General features: G+C 42.7%; 2 protein-coding genes across 3 annotated transcripts in view; one reads left to right on the forward strand and one right to left on the reverse strand.

The window, feature by feature from the left end:
* LOC110047848 (NLR family CARD domain-containing protein 4-like) overlaps positions 1 to 20,869 on the reverse strand; it is a 55,718-nt gene that overhangs the window by 9,301 nt on the left and 25,548 nt on the right. For both annotated transcript variants that reach the window (XM_089278432.1, XM_089278431.1), the window contains exon 10: positions 13,919 to 16,761. In XM_089278432.1, the coding sequence (XP_089134558.1) occupies positions 13,919 to 16,761 (2,843 nt within the window). The remainder of the gene's footprint in view (positions 1 to 13,918; positions 16,762 to 20,869) is intronic.
* LOC149098392 (uncharacterized) lies at positions 3,208 to 4,707 on the forward strand. The gene has a single exon (XM_089278442.1). The coding sequence runs from the start codon at positions 3,354 to 3,356 to the stop codon at positions 4,701 to 4,703; it is 1,350 nt and encodes a 449-aa protein (XP_089134568.1). The 5' UTR covers positions 3,208 to 3,353; the 3' UTR covers positions 4,704 to 4,707.

Genomic DNA, 20,869 nt, shown 5'->3' on the forward strand with positions numbered 1-20,869 from the left:
TCGCGACATTTTCCAGATGTAGTTGAGTTTGTCAAATTCTTCGCCACGATTCGAGTAGCCTTACTTCTAAGAGCGCCCTTTTGAAAATAACAAAATTTGTATTTTGACGCACCGCGGCATTTGAACAGCTGGTTTTCATGAAAACGCCGATAGCATTTGTAGTTTAGCTTCATAATACTGAAGCAAAAGTGGAGGAATAACTGCACAATTGTCGTCACCCATAAGACGTCCTTTTTGAAAGGAAAAATATGTCACCGACAACAAAACGTACAGTGTCGTATCCATTCGAATCAAGTGCTGCCTAACACAGAAATGGAAAAATTATGTGTCGAATGCTTTTGCCTCTTAGCTTTATTTAGCCTCACACACAATACTTTGAATTTAAAAATAAAAAAAATTTGGGGAGGCCGTGCGGCCCGCTTCCTAAAGGTTTACCCTATTAAGACCAAAATCTGCAATTTTTCTACCCTATTTGTGACCTGACTCTTAAATTAATACCCTGTTTCAGACATGCCTTAGTTCCCTTGTTCAGAATGATGTTAATGGTATTGTGAATGGCTTTAGTTGCTGGTCTTATCGATAATGATGAAAGAAGTAGCTTCTTCTAAAAAGCATACCTAATTAAAGACTAGAGTGCAAAAACCATACTTAGTTTGGGACCAAAATGACCAAAATCGATACTCTACTTTTGACCAAAATGTCTTAAAAAACTCTATGCTTTGAGGCTGGACATCAGCCGAGCCGATGTAAGGGGTACCTCCCTCTCCTTGGGCATATCACAAGTAAATGCATTTCGAAGTGTGTTGACTGTAAAAAATGATACATATGTAGACAAATTAAATTAATTAGCCCTTTCTCGTTTACAATACGATCAGTACTACACCTCGCCTAGACGAAAAACCCCAGGCTCTGGCAACTGAGCAGATCAGTACGGCGCAAAGTGGCGCCTTAATATGAACACAAATTCCCCTCAGCCCAGGACTTCTCACGCAAAAATATCATCAAAACCCCAGCCTTTCTCAGACTCTGAGTATCTTTCCGGAAACGAAAAACTATTTCCCTCTGAGAAATAGCTTCTTGTTGTGTCTTCAAACATAACGATAGCCCATAAACTAACGACAAGCACCTCTTATAGCACAAGATATGACAATTACCCATGAAGTTTCTTCGATGTTTCTAGTGCATGACCCGGGTACATGAAGTATCCTTTGGTGTGTGATATTTTTTAGCGTGTGTCGAGAAACAAGCGTGAACCAATCATGGAACGCATTTCGAACCTTCACTATGACCAGTGACGATGTCAATTCCATCAACAACCAAATGCTTTCGACGAACGAAGACAATCTTCATTACAAAGAGCTTTCACCTTCTAACTTCCGTGAGGGATTTCTTAAAGGTGCAAAATTCCTGCCGACTTTTGTAGCTCACCTACATGTAGCTGCAGGCCGAATACTTCAATCTCACGCCTACACACGCCTTCCGACCATTTTATCACGACCAAGTGAAAAGTTTGAGCTATCATGGTCCTAATCATATCTATAACAAAATTCTCGATCGCGATTGGTTCTCCGCGGGCCTATTTGTCACGTAATCGGTAATCACGTGTGTGTCCAATTATACAGGTATCCAATTTGAACTTTTTGTAATTGGATGCCTACGCCATTCGCACGTCAATTACGCGCGCTTTAATGGCTCCCTTCTTAATGTTTCCTACAGTTTTTTAACTCAAGAAAAGCGCTATAATCCTTTTCGCTCAAAAGAAATTCAAAAGACACTTTTAATTCCGAAATTTGTTATAGATACGATTAATTAGTAATTGGACCTCGTGTCTTACAATTCAGGGGGTAATCGTGCACGTAATTTCAAATTGGCCTCGCGCTTCGCGTTCGTCTGATTCTGAACTTACTCGTGCGATTACTCCCTGAATTGTGCGACACGAGGTCCAGTTAGTATTACTACTGAAGTGACACACTTAAAAATAAATATTTAAATTCGAACCAATGCCGGAAAAGATAATTCCATGTAAAATGACGGTTCACCTCTCTAAATGCTCAGTTTTTGCAAGGAAATGTACTGGCGACAGCGTTACGTTTGGCGGATGGCACCGGCAAAAATGCAAATTTTCAGAACGTCCTCGGAAATGTTCGGATAAGTATGGGTCTTATTGGAAATTTTTGGCAGGCCCAGGTCAAATTTCTTACGCCGGTGACTCGGTCACTGTTGGTTTTGAAACGTGATGTTAATTCGTTTTTTGGTCGCAGGAACTTACTTTACCATAGATGTTATCAAGTAATTGTCACTTTCAAACAAGGCCTTACTTACTTACTTAATCTACTGTGGTTGACCAGCCTTCAGCTGCTATGTCCGTTAGGGAAATAGTCATAACCGCTAGGTTTTGCGTACGTGTTCTCCGGTTAGATATATCCACGAGGTTTTCCTCCGTTAGGTCAGTTCAAGTACAGATTTCACTGCGTCAACTTCTACTCGGCATTGGGCCATAGTTTCTCTATACACTGTTACTCGTCTATTCTATCAAGTCAAGTTCAGTGCGTGTGCAAACCAAAGTGAGTAATCTATTCCTTGTTCTTTAGGGTTAGTTCTTAGGTTTTCTATTGTTATTTGTTTCGGTTGAGTTTCCTTTTATCGTTACTAAATCGGTTAGTTAGTTCTGTATGCTCGGAATCGCGCTTGATTAGGTCCATATCTCCAATATAGGGTTATTTTGCCATAAAAGTACCGTCCAAGTTACACACCGTGTAGCCTATTAATCGTTTTCCAGCCTTCCGTACGATCAGTATAAGTGCCGATTATGTTACACTTCCATGTTACGGACGTTATTGAGAATGTTAGCAACAGTTTCTTCATTTGTGTTATTTTATCTTTATACTTCGGTATGTTAGTTACGTTAGCTTCTATTTTCGTTATTGTATTTCAGTTCGAACCGGCATACGGTTTACATCATACGACTTACGGCTAAGCTTACAGCACGTGGTTTAATTCTACCTTCGTCTTGGCACGTGATTCGTTTCATTTGAGTTTGTATGGAACATTGATCTCTGTCAATTAAACTCTGTTTACATCGTAGTCAGAAGTTCTTGTCGAGTTCGTTTTAACACTACGCACTGCTCTACTCATGTGATTACTTGGATTTTTGGCCTGCTATATTCTGTCCTTGTAACTCACATGCTGCACCGCGAAGGAATTCGAAGAATTCGCTGACTAGTTTGCACGTCAATCACTCCAACGCACTTCAACCCCGTGTTATCTGCAATTTGTCATTCAGTGTAACGCACGATTGTCGTTTTTCTTATCTACCGCAATTAATCGGATTTATCAAGGATTAACGCTCCACAATGGCTTCCGCAAAACCGCAATCACCGGATGATCTAAAGGCCGCCCGCAGTTTTGCGAAAACAAACGTGACAAGAAAGGTCAATAGACTTAACGAGTTATTGTCTGCACGCGAATCCGCCGACGCCATTCAAAGAGTCCAGATTGAGCTAAACGAAGTTCTAGAGGAATTCAAAATCGCTCATGAAGCTTATCATAGCCAAATTAAGACCGTAAGAGAACGTCAAGAATCGGAAAAATATTACGACTCGCTCGTAGAACTAGCGTCGGAACTAGAGAGAGAAATCTCTTCATGGATCATGCAACCAGACGCTCAAAGGTTGTTGACAGCTCAAAGTGCTCACGTCGGCCCCGAGGATTCTGTAAGTAACGCCGGATCGCGTGATTCGTTCCACACGCGATCTGTTATTGGTTCTCGCACAAGCAACACCCCTAGTGCAAACGCAAGGTCCGCCGCAAAAAAGGCAGCGTTAGAGGCCAAGGCAGCTACCCTTCAAAAACTGCACGACCTCGAAATCGAAGAATTGAGAATCAAGCAAAGAAAAGCGGAAATCCAACTGCAAGCCGACATCGCAGAGGCTGAAGCCGAGAGACAAGTGTTCGAGAAGGCAGAAGCCGAGGAAAACCGCGAGCGTGAGCTGTTTCATCGGGATGAAGTCACGCCGGTCAGAGCAGCACTCAAACCCGTAAAGTCTGCGTCTACGCCCATGGAGGGAGGCCACCCAGGCAATATCATTGACGAGACAGTAATCGGTTCTCAAGGCAAGCAACCCTATGAACCAAACGAAACTCGACAGCCATCTAAGTATCCTCTGAACCCCGAAGCACCTGAATATCGCCATAGGATGACACCAAACCAAGAAAGTTTGCCATATGACATCAAACCCAGTAGCCATCACGATGCATCATTCGTTCGTCTAATGGAGACGCAAGATCGACATAACCAAGCCCTTATGCAGCTTGTACGTCATCAGCAGCAAAGTACAGCAGCACTGACTCTTCCGCAGCCGAGTATGCAAGTTTTCAGCGGTGATACCATCGATTATTGCGACTTCATACACGCGTTTGAACACCTCGTGGAAGAGAAGACCACAAGTTCAAGCTCTCGCCTGTACTACCTAGTGCAGTATACTTCTGGTTCCGCCCAGGAACTAATGAGGAGTTGTCTTTCCATGCGAGAAGAAGAAGGCTACGTGGAAGCGAGAAGGCTGCTGAAGGAAAGATACGGTCGGAGCTACAAGATCGCTGCCGCGCATGTTAAACGACTAATTGAGGGGCCATCGATTAAACCTGAGGACGGATCAGCGCTTGAGCATTTTCCATCCAGCTTTCAAGCTGCATCAATACTTTGAAGGAAATTGGTTACGTCAATAAGCTGGACAATCCCGACAACCTCAAGAAGATAATCGACTGGCTTCCATTTGGAATTAGATTGAAGTGGCGCGATACTGTTGACCGTATCATAGAAAAGGAAAACCGAGACGTCACGGTCAAAGATATCATGGACTTTGTGGCAGCTAAGGCAAGAGCTGCAACCCATCCTATTTTCGGCAAGGTGGTAAACGAAAACAGGGGAAAGCAAGTTAACGGCAAATCGTCGAGAAAACCGCCAAGAGGAGGGGGCTTCTCAACTCAAGGCAAACCTCCACCCGATAAAACTTCAAAGGAAAAACCCAAGTGTCCATCATGTTCTTCTAGCCACTGGCTATCACGCTGCGACAAGTTTCGCAAACAGTCTCTCCAGGAAAGGCAAAGGTTCGTGGACGACCATAAACTCTGCAGTAACTGCCTGACAGCCGGTCACTTCGTGCGCGACTGTCCAAAGGAAAGCTTCTGCAGGGTACAAGGGTGTGTCGGTAAACATTCTACCTTCCTACATCCAAGAAGCAATGCAAACGCGTCAACCGCTTCAACCATAACCGAAAGCCCAACTGGGGGCCAAGGCAAAGGCGTGGAGCCACCGCCCGTTAATTCTAACTCTGCCAACAATGGTTACATCAAGTCCAGTTACTCCACATCAAGTAATTCAGTAACCGGGCTCGCGATTCTTCCAGTCCGGGTCAAGGCAAAGGGTCATGGTAAAATAGTGGAAACGTACGCATTCCTGGACTCCGGTTCAAACACGTCGTTTTGCACCGAAAGCCTTTTGGAAAAGCTGAACTTCAAGGGAACTAAAACGAAGCTGTCACTAACAACGCTGCAAGGTGAAAGCGAGCCTATTGAATGCTCCCTAGTCAGTTTGGAAGCTTTCGATCTAAGCGAGAACAAGACAGTACAGCTGCCAAAGGTCTACTCTAGGCCAAGCTTGCCTATTCCCCCTGAAGCTATCGCCCGGCAAGAGGATGTCGACCGCTGGCCATATTTGAAAGGCGTCAACATATCTCACATAGACGCTGAGATTGGCCTTCTAATCGGCAGCGACGTACCAGAGGCTCTACAACCCAAAGAAATGAGACCAAGTGAGGATGGCGGTCCCTTTGGAACTCGAACAGTGTTAGGTTGGGTGCTTAACGGCCCGTTGGGCAGAGCAGCCACGACTGAAGTGTCCACTGCGAACTTTGTTCAAGGAAACAAGACCCTTGATCAACAATTTCATGAGTTTTGCAACCTAGAATTTAGCGACACCTTCTATGAATCAAAAACGTCTATGTCACTCAACGACCGGAAGGCTCTGAACATTATGGAAGAAACAGTTAAACTAGAAAACGGTCATTACGAAATGGCTTTATCCTGGAAGTCCTACCCGCCACGCCTACAGAACAACAGAACTCTAGCAGAGCGCCGACTCCTCCAGCTGAAAAGGCGACTGCTGAGAGAACCACTTGTCCATCAGAAATACAAAGGGTTTATGGACGATCTGCTATCTAAGGATTACGCCAGGAAAGTGAACAGTCAAGACCCTGGCCCTCTAGGAACCCGCTGGTATCTTCCCCATCATCCCGTATTCAACCCACAGAAACCCGGTAAAGTGAGAGTAGTCTTCGATTGTTCAGCCAAGCATTACGGAACCTCACTGAACGACCAGCTCTTACAGGGGCCGGACCTGACTAACTCTCTTGTTGGTGTACTCTCCAGATTCAGAGAGGATCAAATAGCCCTAATGTCTGATGTGGAAGCAATGTTCCACCAGGTACGCGTCCGGCCAAGTGACTGCGAGGCTCTGAGTTTCCTGTGGTGGCCAGACGGAAATCTCGACAATCAGCCAGAAGAGTACCAGATGAGAGTCCATCTGTTTGGAGGCGCATCTTCCCCAAGTTGCGCAAACTTCGCACTGAAGAAAACAGCGGAAGACAACAAAGCAGATTTTGACCCCCAAACCATTGCAACCGTGAAACGCAATTTCTACGTCGATGACTGCCTCAAGTCAGTTGGATCAGATGATGACACCATTCGACTCGCAAGACAACTGCGTGAGCTCCTAGCACGAGGCGGATTCAAGCTCACGAAATGGCTGTCTAATTCAAGAAAGGTCATCGAGTCCTTGCCAGAGTCAGAACAAGCAGCTCAAGTCAAAAACCTCGACTTCGACAAGTTACCAGTGGAGCGAGCTCTTGGTGTACAATGGAACGTAGCCTCCGATCAGTTTGGTTTTAGTATTGTCATTAAGGACAGGCCTGCTACAAGAAGAGGTATACTATCCATAATCAGCTCAGTATACGACCCCCTGGGGTTCGCCGCTCCATTTATTCTCAATGCGAAACTGATCCTGCAAGACCTTTGTCGTAACAAGTATGGCTGGGATGACAAGATTCCAGATGAGTTCCTGCACCGCTGGCAAGTATGGCTGCAAGAGCTACCCAAACTAGAGCAACTAACAATCGACCGTTGCTTCAAGTCGCCAGACCTCGGCGAGATCACGTCGTGCCAGCTTCACCACTTCTCCGATGCGTCACAACAGGGTTACGGAGCCGTCACATACCTCAGAATCACAGGTCATGATGGAAACGTGAAATGTTCATTTGTCATGGGAAAATCCAGACTTGCACCAATCAAACCAGTTACCATTCCCCGACTGGAGTTATCAGCAGCCGTTGTAGCAACAAGACTAGAGAAAATATCTCGAGGGGAGTTGAGTCTACCGATCAGTCAATCATTCTTCTGGACAGACAGCACCTGTGTCCTGCGTTACCTAGAAAATCAAGACAGGCGCTTTCAGACTTTCGTTGCCAATCGGGTCGCAACGATACATGACGCATCTTCTCCCTCTCAGTGGCGATACGTAAACACGCAATTCAATCCAGCGGACGACGCATCAAGAGGCGCGTCAGCAGACTCTCTCCAACGCTGGATACATGGCCCAGCATTCCTAACTCAGTCAACTGAGACATGGCCACAACGACCTGTTGACATGAACGTTACCATTCCTGATGATGACCCAGAAGTCGAGAAAGACGCGGCGCTACATATGATCGAAGCTTCTACTCGAGATCCCGTTTTAGAAATCATTGAACGGTTTTCATCCTGGACCTATCTCAAGAAGATAGTAGCGTGGATACTCCGTTACAAGTCAAACCTCTCCCGTCTTAGCAAGGAACGAAGGAGAGGAGTGACGAGTCCAATTCAGTCAACCGACACAACCACGCCCATCACCATAGCGGAACTGAACAACGCTGAATTCGAAATCCTCAAGCACGTCCAGAGCAAATACTTCAAGGAGGAACTCGGTTGTCTTAAGGAAGTGGACCAACAGACAACTTCTAGCAGACAGAACGTGTTGAAGAAATCTAACAACATTTTCAAGCTTGACCCAATCCTAACTCATGGTCTCATACGAGTTGGTGGTCGTTTACAACGAGCGCCAATCAGTACCGATGCAAGGCATCCAGTTATCCTGCCAAAGAAACACCACGTGGTCAAGCTTCTTATCCAGTATTACCACCACGTTGCTGGTCATTCGGGCCTAGAGTACACTTTGTCGCTCACTAGGCAGAGATACTGGATAATAAACGGAAGATCTGCCGTGCGAAACATTCTCAACGAGTGCTTCAGCTGCCGTAAACGCCAGACGCCAACAGCTCAACAAAAGATGGCGAGTCTTCCCGAAGACCGAATAACGCCTTCGAAACCGCCGTTCACCTACACAGGTGTAGACTGCTTCGGGCCATTCGAAGTGCGACGCGGAAGGACAAGGGTCAAGCGGTATGGCGTGATATTTACATGTCTCACCCTACGTGCAGTCCACATAGAGGCGGCTTCCTCATTGGACACAGAGTCCTTTATCAGTGCGTTGCGCAGATTCATCGCAAGGAGAGGTCAGCCTGAGGGATGCGATCCAACAACGGCGGGAACTTCGCGAGGGGAGAGCGCGAGCTACGGGAAGCAATCAACGAATGGAATCAATCGCAGATTCATGACTTTCTCCTCCAACGGAATATCAAGTGGACCTTCAACCCACCAGCCGGCTCTCACCATGGCGGAGTATGGGAGAGGTGTATACGGACGGTGCGCAAGGTCATGAAGGCACTGATGAAAGAGCAAGTGCTAGACGATGAGGGTCTCAACACCCTGTTGTGTGAAGTGGAGGCAATAATCAACGGACGACCTATCACAAAGCTGTCAGACGATCCACGTGACCTAGAACCTCTGACACCCAACCACCTGCTGCTGCTGCGCTCAGGACCTACTGTTTCACCCGGAAACTTTACCAGCCATGACAACTACTACAATCGGAGATGGCGTCAAGTGCAGTATCTAGCAGACATATTTTGGCGGCGATGGGTCAGAGAATACCTCCCGTCACTGCAGCAACGGCAGAAATGGCACAAGCAGCGGAGGAATTTTGCAGTAGACGACATCGTCCTGGTCTTTGACGACAACAAGCCCCGTAACTCCTGACCACTCGGTCGGATCCTGGAGGTGTATACCAACCGTAGAGATGGACTAGTTCGTTCCGTCAAGTTAAAGACCAGTACATCGGAACTCGTGCGACCAATCGACAAGATTGTGCTACTGGAAGCAGCCGCCGTTTCAAGGAATTAAGGAACTTATGAACACCGACAATCCATTAGTTTCAGTGGATTGCAGAACTCTCTTGAACAATACAATATAATCTACCAATTAATATCAGTAATAGTATTATCATTTAGTCAACCTCATGTTTCAAACCCTTTTTTCTATCTCCTTGTAAAGGCTATCTGCAGTACCGCCTTTAAGGGGCCGGAATGTTGGTTTTGAAACGTGATGTTAATTCGTTTTTTGGACGCAGGAACTTACTTTACCGTAGATGTTATCAAGTAATTGTCACTTTCAAACAAGGCCTTACTTACTTACTTAATCTACTGTGGTTGACCAGCCTTCAGCTGCTATGTCCGTTAGGGAAATAGTCATAACCGCTAGGTTTTGCGTACGTGTTCTCCGGTTAGATATATCCACGAGGTTTTCCTCCGTTAGGTCAGTTCAAGTGCAGATTTCACTGCGTCAACTTCCACTCGGCATTGGGCCATAGTTTCTCTATACACTGTTACTCGTCTATTCTATCAAGTCAAGTTCAGTGCGTGTGCAAACCAACGTGAGTAATCTATTCCTTGTTCTTTAGGGTTAGTTCTTAGGTTTTCTATTGTTATTTGTTTCGGTTGAGTTTCCTTTTATCGTTACTAAATCGGTTAGTTAGTTCTGTATGCTCGGAATCGCGCTTGATTAGGTCCATATCTCCAATATAGGGTTATTTTGCCATAAAAGTACCGTCCAAGTTACACACCGTGTAGCCTATTAATCGTTTTCCAGCCTTCCGTACGATCAGTATAAGTGCCGATTATGTTACACTTCCATGTTACGGACGTTATTGAGAATGTTAGCAACAGTTTCTTCATTTGTGTTATTTTATCTTTATACTTCGGTATGTTAGTTACGTTAGCTTCTATTTTCGTTATTGTATTTCAGTTCGAACCGGCATACGGTTTACATCATACGACTTACGGCTAAGCTTACAGCACGTAGTTTAATTCTACCTTCGTCTTGGCACGTGATTCGTTTCATTTGAGTTTGTATGGAACATTGATCTCTGTCAATTAAACTCTGTTTACATCGTAGTCAGAAGTTCTTGTCGAGTTCGTTTTAACACTACGCACTGCTCTACGCATGTGATTACTTGGATTTTTGGCCTGCTATATTCTGTCCTTGTAACTCACAGTCACTACTTTCTCTGTAATTGCCACATCAAAGTCGCCCCTCTGTTTGAAACGACACAAATCATTGTAGATTACCATGCTCAATCTCGGAAAAACCGGAAAGTCTCTTGAGGGATTTAACTAGCCCTACTAGCCCTCTTCGCGGAGGTGAGAACACTTGTCATTAGCCAAACAACAAAAACAACGACAACAAATCTTTATTCAGTAAAACATGTGCGAAAGTTGCGGCCATTTTCTAGGGACAAAGGCATACTATAACAAGAACTAGAACTCTTCCCTGATCAAAAGGCCCTTTAGACTACCTTTACCGTCATGTAATAAACTCCTCCAGGCTCGACTAACCATTAGGCCATTGCCCCTTCCTTTAGATGGGGAAAAAAACCCCGCAAGCGTACCTTTATCAACTTTAAGTCCATAATCAACTAAATGGCACCCACTTAAACACTTGGAACTAGTCCAATCACGCTTCAACGTCTCCCACAAGGGTTGCGCCCCCTTATTCTTATGCCTAAAGGTTTTTTTTTTCATTTTTAGTTTGTTTTTGACCTGTTCAATGAAGTATGTTGTGTAACAAATGGTTGAAATGAAGCCGTCCCATTCGATTTAACGTGGAAGTGGTGTATGCGGCTTTTCATCTTGGTCTCGTTTCAATTTTTCATCGAGCGTACATTTACTTGCACGCAACGCTCTTTCTTCGGGTACTGGGCACAAATCAACCTTCAGGGTCCTATCTCTTCCCCCTCGAGCAATACCCTGGATGGGGCTGGTCACGTGCACACCCAGATTTTGGGTGGTAAAAAAACCGTTGATTGGGAGGGGTAGAAGAGTGTTTCTCTGCTATTTGAGCGCGAACAATTTCATAAAAGTAGTACAAATAAAGAAATTTCACTCATCGATCACAGAGGTCTTGCTTTCCTTTGCTTTCTCTTCGAAAAATACATTGATTAATACAGGTAGCTTAAAATGAAAATGCAGTAAAGTTTAGTTCTTGATTCTCTCTGAGCAGACACTTCCATCTTCCGCGGACCAACCCAAAAATACCGTAAAAGTCCATGTTTAGGCCGCATCGTAGAAAACGGCCGCACTCCTAATTTGGAAGCTCGAATTTTGAAAAAAAAAAGTCTGAAGTTTCAATGAAGCCCTACTGGCAACAAACAAGGACCACCAAGTACGGTTTCAAAACACGCAGCGGTAGTTGCGAGCTTTCATAAGAACTAAATCTCTAGATAGCGAAATTTCACTTGTCATACCTTCTTTCTCTTTTGAGTTCACTACATCAAACTTAAGGTGCTCTCAGCTCTGGATGCGATTATCACTTTGAATTGCTCCATGAAGTTGAAATTCGTAGGTGATTGAAACGATACGAGCGAGTGCTTAGTAGCTAAGTTTTGAAATGTAGAGAGGAGTCTTTCATGTACTTGTTTAGCTTACAAAACAGGCGTAATCAGTTTTTCTGCCTATTTTAGGCGAACAGAGGCGAAAGCGAGGGGAGTGCGAGGCGCGAGTCGCACGCGAGGGGAGGAGCGCGAAAAAAATACCGCCTTTACGCATACTGTGGTGCAAGTTGTTCCGGCGTTCAAAAAACGCGGCTACCCAGTTCGCTACTTGACACGTGATCCTCGAATGTGTTTCAAATACAACATGGCCGTCACATCATCTTGTTCTGCGAAAGCGAGGCGAGCGCGAAGCGCGAGTCGCGCGGGAGGGAAAGAGCGCGAAAAAAATAACACCTGTACGCATACTATTGCTTTAAGCTCTTCCGCCCCCAGACACACCCTTAAATGACCAGCCAATCACAGCATTAAAAAAAGTGGCGCTCGAAAAGTGCAGGTAATCTTGGCGCGTTGTGTGCCAAATCTACAAACTTCCAAGGTCTTAGAACCTTTCTGGTGAAGAATGTGCGCTTTCAAGTGAGTTTTGATGATAATGCAGCGAAGCACGTCTGCGAAACTTTGAACTTTTTTTGGTCTTAGATAGTTTTTTTTTTCCCCTTATCTTGAATGAAAATTTATTATTATTGAACTTCTTGTCACGTTTCTTCCCTTTGGTTGCCTCTATTTGGGAATTTTAGGTTTTAAAAGTGAACAGTAACTTGCACGCTGCATTTCTGCATATTTAATAGACCTATTACGATATATTAAAATTCAGCCTAGCACTATAGACCTCAGCACGAGGCTCTGGGGAATCAACCACACAAACTCTGTTATTCCCTGAGGCCTCGTACTTAGATCTATTGTTTTAGGCTGAATTTCAACATAGCGAAATTGGTCTATTTACGACGACCTCTTTGGTTTGTTTGTTTAGTTTATTCGCTTCGTTCAAATATAATTTTTTTCGAGTATTATTCACTAACTACAGAAGTCCTGAGAAAAGAACTAAGTAGGCACTAATTTGACACAGTTGAAATATCGTTTATCTCAAAATAACTGGCCTCTTTTTGCCATCCTTTCATCTTTCAGTCGCTGCGCTGTATTATTTCGTCGCGCGGCGAAGAAATTATCTGATTTCTTGTTTTTAAATTGGTTTTTACATGTCTTTCGCTTTTATTTTCCAATGTTTTCTCAAATGTTATCTGTTAAAGTAAAAGAATAGAAATTCTCTTTTATTCGGTTTCGTTTTGTTCTCCGAAATCAATAATTAACTCATTTTGCACAATTCAATTTTCTCGGCTTTTGTCGCGCTGCAAAGAAATAATAATAATTTCTTGTTTTCTTATCAGTTTTACACATCAAGTTAAGTTCTTAATGTTGATGTTTTTTAATATTTTGGACCCTCATTTAGTCAACTTTAAATACACGATAACTTGAAACCTGATCTTGTGTCTGTGGTTACTGCGCATATGGTTTATTTTTTGTGCTTCCTCTCGCTCTGAAATATTCCACAAAACGACAGGGAATTACGGGTGGGTCGCAGCCAATTTCATGCAGGTGTAAAAGGGTTAAAGGGGAGGGAGGAAGGAGGCACGTTCGGAAATAAACGAAGGGCTTCTCGAATAGTTTCATCCACAGAACAAGATCATGCGAACGCCATGTTGTGTTTGAAAAACATACGAGGATCACGTGTCGTCAAGTAACGAAGTGGCTGCTGCGTTCATATTTGAACGCCGGAACAACTTGCAAAAGTATGCGTAAAGGCGTTACTTTTTTTTTTTCGCGCTCTTCCCCTCGTGTGCAACTCGCGCTTCGTGCTCACCTCGCTTTCGTCTCTGTCGCCTGAAATAAGCAAAAAAATTACACCTGTTCTGCAGGCTATACTTCTTTTGCTAAATTACACAAAAAAATTGCGAAAACAATAGAAATTACAAAATATGCCAATTGTATTTTCTTTTATCTAATCTTTTTAAAAATTGCTTTTGAAGTGGTTCATTGCCAACAGAACTACGAGCTATATTATTTTAAAGGGTACAATCATATAAATGTCAACAGAAATAAAACACTTACATGGTATTCAGTCATTAATCTGGTGTATCTTCCACATGCTGTGCACAACTCCTCGGCTTCTGATTTTGACATCTCAACACCATAGAGAGACAAGACATCCAGCTCAGGAACACTGCTGAGATGCTGAATCAGGACACTGACTCCTCGGCCAAGTTGATTGAATGATAGGTTAAGAGTCTTCAGCTCTGGTACATCCTTCAGTGCACGGGCCAGCGCTGATACTTCCTCTTCGCTCATCTGTGTGTCAAGCAACCACAGCTTCCTCAAACCAGGAACAAAGATCAAGTGTTTAGCCAGCTCCATAATCCCATAACCCAGCGGATTGGATGATAAATCAAGAATCCGTAGAAGTGTAATACTTGGTAAACATCGGAATACAGCTGTGGCTTCCTCTGCACCCATCTCTGTATTTCGTAGGTTCAGCTCTGTCAGAGAAGGGACACAGTCTATGTGGTTAGCCAGTTCAATGATCCCATGACCCAGTGCATTCCATGATATATCCAGTTCTTCTAGCTCATTTAAACGTGCCAATGAAGCTCCAGGTACCGCGGCCTCTTCCTCTCCCATATTGACATCGCTCAAAGTTAAGACAGTCACGTGATCAAGGTTCTCAACCAAACCCCTCACACTGCTGTACAACGGGTTCTTGGACAAGTCAAGCTCGTGCAAGTTACCAGCCTGGTACAGTGAACTGGCGATCTCATTAGCACATGTTGCTGTCAAATTGATGTTCTCAAGTTTTAAGCTGTGGAGATTGTCAGAAAAGTGAATGTTGGAAACCATACTCTCTATCAGCCCAGTGTCGTATGACGTAGAGCTTCTGCCGTAGATTTCGATCTTCTCAGGATGTGTTATGAAAGGTAACACGTTTTTCACAACCGTGAGTTCCTCACTTGTTGGGTAGTAAATTTCAATCTCTCTGACGAATGAAAGGCAATGCTGGCCAGTCTGGTCCAGTCTGTTCTCAGTCAAAACCAAAGCACTGCTGTGGTCTTCATTATTTGACAAGTCATCAACAGGCTTCTGAGAAGGAGACACTGGTGTTGATGTGAGTTCAGTGAGCAGTTCAGTAGGCAGAACGTCGTAGAAGCCGTTCCAAATGCGAGTAACACAGAGCAACATTTGCTGTCCTTCTTTCTTAAGGAAAAAGCTCTCTACTTCTAGACTGGAGTACTTTTTTACACTCCTGACTTCCCCCGAACACATCACGAGGGAAGTGTTTAAATCAAGAAGTACAGAGAAAACTTCATCATCTATTTGTTTCCCTTTATAACCTCGCTCAAAAAAAAGATAGTTTGGACGACTACTGGTGGATTTCAGTACGTGTTCTCTGGCAGCAATAGAAAACTGTTCACCATTTAGTATTAGAACACAATTAACACACTTAAGAAAAATTGGGAACACTGCTTGTCTGTCTGACGCTGCACAGGAAAACAAACAATCCGAACTGATAGAAATAAACCATTTTTGATCATTTGACAAATCCTCAACAGAAGGCGTCACAGTGAAGTTGTACGCTGTAAGACCTTCTTTGTCTCCTATCATCTGCAGATGACTGAGAACAGCGCGGGCAGCATCTGAAGACAACTCACAGGTGAATTTCAGAACTTCAAACATCTCCACTACTTTTTGAAAAGAATCAATTTTTGAAAGGCAGGTGACACTTTCATTTTTCTTATTCGTCAGTTCTTGAACGATGAACCTGGCAGCGACGAACTCCTGAACGGACTTATGGAGGAAATAGACGATTTTCTCAGGAATCGAACTTGAAAGCTTTGAAGTTTGCAAAAAACCAGTGTCAATAAATTTCTTACAGACATCGCTATCAGACAGTTTGCTAAAGCTGAAATGAAGACAGTTCTTCAAAAGAGCGTAAAAAGCAAGTTCTCCTAATCTCGATAGTTCTTCTGTGTATTCATCTATGCTTTGAAACTCGTCTTCTGAATCTTTTGAATTCAGGTGATACAAGAGGGTCTGCATGAATCTTGAGTAAAGGTCCGCTCCAGATGCGGGTAGTCCTTTCCTGTCTTTCTCCTTCCAAACTAGACACAACATTAATAGGAGAAGTGGTATCTTCGCCATGTCCCAAAGGTGTTGTTGTTTCCGCAGATATTCAACAAGCTCTTCTACGTCTTTCTGATCACTAAGGAACTTGCTTGCAAACTCTTTGACTTGCTCCTCACTATCGAACCCGTTGAGCTCGAGTTGAACATGACTCTGCTTGCTTAGTTCCTCTTCTTTTACTCGCCGTGTTGTGATCACAACACAACAACCTCTCAGCAGACTGCCTCTCCAGATCTTATCAACTGGAGATGATTTTCCACCGCTGTACTCGTCATAGCCATCAAAAACGAGCAGGACTTTGCCTTGGTTCTCACGGACATATTTATCCAAGTTATCGACTGCCATTGGATCATCAGCAGACATCAGTTCTGCAGTTTCCAGCATGGTGCGGAAATCTTGACAGTCGCAAACGTCTCGCAACTTAATTAATAGTAAAACATGGAACTTCTTTAGGATTTCTCTCTCGCCTCTGGTCCAGTCCACAGCAATTTTCTGAGTGAAAGTAGACTTTCCTATTCCCGGTCTACCGTAGACTAGAATTCTCTTAGGGTTAGGATGACGTCCGCAGCCTTTGAACATTTCAGCGTAATCTTGAATCTCTTCTTTCGTTGTTTCGTGAGGTTTTCTATCATCTCTCAGTATTGATAACTGGATGTAAATCTCATCAATATCTACTGTGTTGTCTGGGTCCCAAGGTGTGATTTTCACCTTACTCTTGGTGTTGTAAAACTCGTGCAGCTCTTCCAGGCACCATACCAAAAACTGTTTGGTTGGAGAATCTGTTGAGAAGAAATGAGAAGTCGTTATTGTTATCCCTCCCTTAATTTGAAAACTCTGATTATCTAGATCTGTTGTGTACGCCTATCGGTCTAAACAGTTGCTCGAGTTAAATATGTTACGACTGGTTTCAATTTAAACACCTCTTACTAACAGAGTTTGAGGTCCGTAATGTAAGTTAAGGACTGAGTTTTCTCCCTTTCAATTTCTGCTGGCCCAAGCACGAAGCGCGAGGGCCATAAATCGAACGGGAAAAAACGAGGTTTCGTAACATACAGTACTCGCTGCGAAGACAATGTTAGTAAGACATTTATTTTATCTCTAAGTGTGTTTGATGGCTTCGGAGACAGCTTTAAATTATAAGCAGCCGTACAGTAGATTATACTAAACTGACAAATCACAGTGCGCGTGGCAACAAAGCCTTACAAAAAAGTATAATGACAAAAATTTGCCCTCGTAGCTGGCGTTCTCCATATTTATTTTACAAAAGTTTGAGAGTTTCCATGCCTACGCGTGAAAGTTAATATATCTTTTTTTAATCTAAAATCCAGACAAAGTACCAGTTCAGTAGATTTCTAGTATCTTGAATTCTGCGCTACAATATCTTGAACTAAGACTGGTTCACCCGAATTTTCGTGGCAATGTTACAAATTTCATTCTTTTTTACGCATAAAGTCAGGCTGTCACTATGGTCGGGAATCAAGGATTTCCCCCACTACTAGGAGTGTGAAACACAGCTACTCTGATAGAAAACTAAGCATACACGTAAAAGACCTGGATAAAATCTATTACAGTAATGACACACTAATAACAAACAAGAGTTCTTTTTCTGAAATTTAAACTATCACTTTTCCAACAACATATCAAAAGCTTAAATCATTCACTCACTCATTCATTCAAGCTTACATACGAAAACAATGTGCATTGTAACAGAATAAACATCTTAGATGTTCATGCAGTAGCAACAACAACAAAATGTTGGAAATGACAATTTTCAAATAAACATTCAAAGAGTATACAATCATAAAATGTGTTTTCAACTAGATCAGAGACCTTTCTTGTCTCAATCTGACGATTTTAGTGGTACCTAATATTCTTTGTAGCTTTTCAGTTCTTTTCGTGTTGCATTGCGAACATAAGTAACTCATGAAAGCCTAATTAAAATGTCTCAAAGTTACATGCATGTGCACAAAAAAATTAAAGAATTTTGCCTTCAAATCATTCAATTTTGTTTCAATAGCTAAACAGAAGCCTCTTTTGGGGGGCTTCAAAATGCGTGAAAAAGCTTTTCCTTAAGTCCATTTCAGGGTTTTTCAACAATGTAGAGATTGCATTTACCGCTTGTATTGTCACTAAACCAGTAAGCGAGCAATGCTCCCTCCATGGTTTGCATTGCGTATGCGACATAAAACGTGGCTGAAACTGACATTAAGTTTTGGCTTCTAGAGTGCGTAGCAATGCTGTATTTACAGGGAACTGCTCCCGTAACTCCTAGAAGAAAATTATTCAAGTTACCTTTATGGGCATGAGTTCATATATAGAAGTTAGAAAATATCGCTTTGCATCAAGTGAAAACCATAATTTGTATTCATGATCTGCCAAATGTATTGAGTTTGAAAATAATGTCTTAAGTAAATAAGTAAGTAAAATCCTTTATTTAAAACACGATTATCGTTTAAGCACTACATGCTTGAGGGGTCGTGTATCTAATTAATTATCTAATTATTTAATTACCTACTGATAAAATGAATGAAATATAAGAAATTAACTTACTTTATCGCAAATCTGATTTCCCTAAATATTGGAATAGACTTTGCCTTTGAATAAAACTGTTTAAAATTACAAGAATCATTAAAATATTCTGAAACACAGTTCCACAGTACAGCTCCTCTGTAACAAACAGAATTTTTATGAAATAAGTGGAAAGTCGTGGAACGACGGCCTTCTTATGTCCTCTTAAGTTATACTGACTATTACGCCATACAACTAAATCTGAAATCATTGCGGGCATATTTTCGCAAGCTATGTTGTGGATTAGTTTGACAAGACTTCGCTTATACACATCATAAATCAAGTCCCATTGTGTGAGTTCCCTAACTTGTACTGATGGTGTGTCTCGTGGCAAATTAAAAATTAGCCTTCCAGCACGACAGTGCAGTGCTTGCAGGGATTTAATGTAATCCAGGTTGTAACAGTTCCCCCAAATAGCGAGGCCGTATGTCACTGAACGGCGAATCACCTTAAAGTATAGGGAAAGAAGTGATTTTCTCTTAAGAAAAGAGCACTTTTTCAGTAAGTTCAATTTTTTGACAAATTTGTTCCATTAGGTTACTCCAAACCTCTGCGAGGCTACTTTTTCCAAATTTTCTTTTTTCCAACCAAATTAATGTTCATTATATCAGGTAACATTTTCCAAAAAAATGAAAATAAAATATTAAAACGCGCGCGAGTTATTGGGAAAAAGAGGTTTTTTTAATAAAAGTTCATAAACCGTCAAGGTGTCATAATCCCCAAAAGGCATGGACTCCTCAGCGACCTTTTCGCGGCAAACGGCTTAATCCAGAGATCGTATATCAAATACTTTCAATTTGAGATTTCACGTCCGTCAAGAGTGCCTTTTTGTAATCACGCTTCGGCAATTGCTCCTCAGTTTCTTTTTGTTTTGTTGCACATCGCTTTTCTCCGTTTTGCCTATTATTGTTGACCACCGGCCTAAAACGTATGCGCCTAAAACCCCCGGGGGGGGGGGCACTGCCATATATGGGCTATATAGGTATGTGCCGCTGTGAAGGGTATGGTTTTCGAGCAGTTTACTCTAGGGTATATAAATCAGAGCGTTTGGGTCTAGAATAGGGTATCATTTTTCACAAAACTGACTGGTTGGTTGAAGATTTTATCTAGAGTAAGGAAACCAGAAATTGCCATTCAAAAATATAAAAAATATCAAATCGGCAAGTTAAAATTTACGCAAATCAGCCTCAACAGTGTCGATAGATGGGGGGATTTGGGGAGTTTACTCTAGTATAGGTTAGCAAAATTCAGCTGAACTAGCTCTGGTATAGGCTAAGGGTTCCAGGGTCCCAGCGGCACATTCCCACCCAGAAATTCCCAAAGTACCTCCCCCGGGCCTAAAACGTGACTGTAAAGTTATCGCTTTGCCGCGAAGCTCAACTTTCCTTACTGTGAACGCTAGGGGTTCTGTTATTTCATTGGCTGGCGGCATTTTGAGTTGATATATCCCCCTGAGAAGGCGTGATACGTTTATAAATCTTTAGAAGGCGAAAACTGCACTCGTTTTTCGAGAGAATCCCTCCTCTTTAAATGAATTAATCGGGTATGCAGAATCGACGGTTTTCCTTGAAATTTGACAAGAACATTCACTGATGGATAGGGAACAAAAACCTGTCGGCGAATTCTTTCATTTCAAATACTTTTCTCGTGGCGGTCTCTAACGCAACACGTTACGCGAATTCTTGGATAGTGGACTTGACAGATCTACAAAAAGATAACCAATACAAGTAAAAGAAAATGCTGACACGCTTTGAGAGATTGATGCTTTGTGATCAACACTGCACAGTTATTTTGCATCAACGATTGCATTTGATATCCGATTAATTCGCCGGAATTTCAGTCGGTTGTTTTAACGTTAACGGCTTCTGCCGCCATGGGAAAGCAATCGGCAAAAAAGAATATAATTTTATCGAATTCTACATTTTATAACCTTTCTATTGATATATAGTTTGTTGGGGTTTCCTTCAAAACAGCGTGTGTACGAATTTTTTTCTGAAGGACACCCGCGAAGGTTTGAAGTAACCTTAATGCCTTAAGATGATTCGCCCAAGTAAGTTTTCTGTTGATCGTAATGCCCAGCAGCCTTGTGTGACAGACCCATGCAACGTTGTCATTTCCAATGGTGATCAAAGGGAGTGGACCAGTGAAGGATCCCCGGTGGAACAACATCACTTCACATTTTGAAGAGTGCGGTGTTAACGAGTTAGTCATGCACTATTTGTTAAGCTCATTCAGTGCGTTATTTAGTAGGTTACATGCTTCATCAACGGTGGATCCGATGCAGTAAACTGTAGTATCGTTAGCATACAGGTAGAGATT

The sequence above is a fragment of the Orbicella faveolata genome, unplaced genomic scaffold (assembly GCF_042242905.1).
Source record: "Orbicella faveolata isolate gen_17 unplaced genomic scaffold, um_ofav_v1 contig_46, whole genome shotgun sequence".
NCBI classification, from domain to species: domain Eukaryota; kingdom Metazoa; phylum Cnidaria; class Anthozoa; order Scleractinia; family Merulinidae; genus Orbicella; species Orbicella faveolata.

Excerpts from the sequence above, each read along its gene's own strand:
- LOC149098392 (XM_089278442.1), top strand. The coding sequence starts at position 3,354 with ATGGCTTCCGCAAAACCGCAATCACCGGATGATCTAAAGGCCGCCCGC.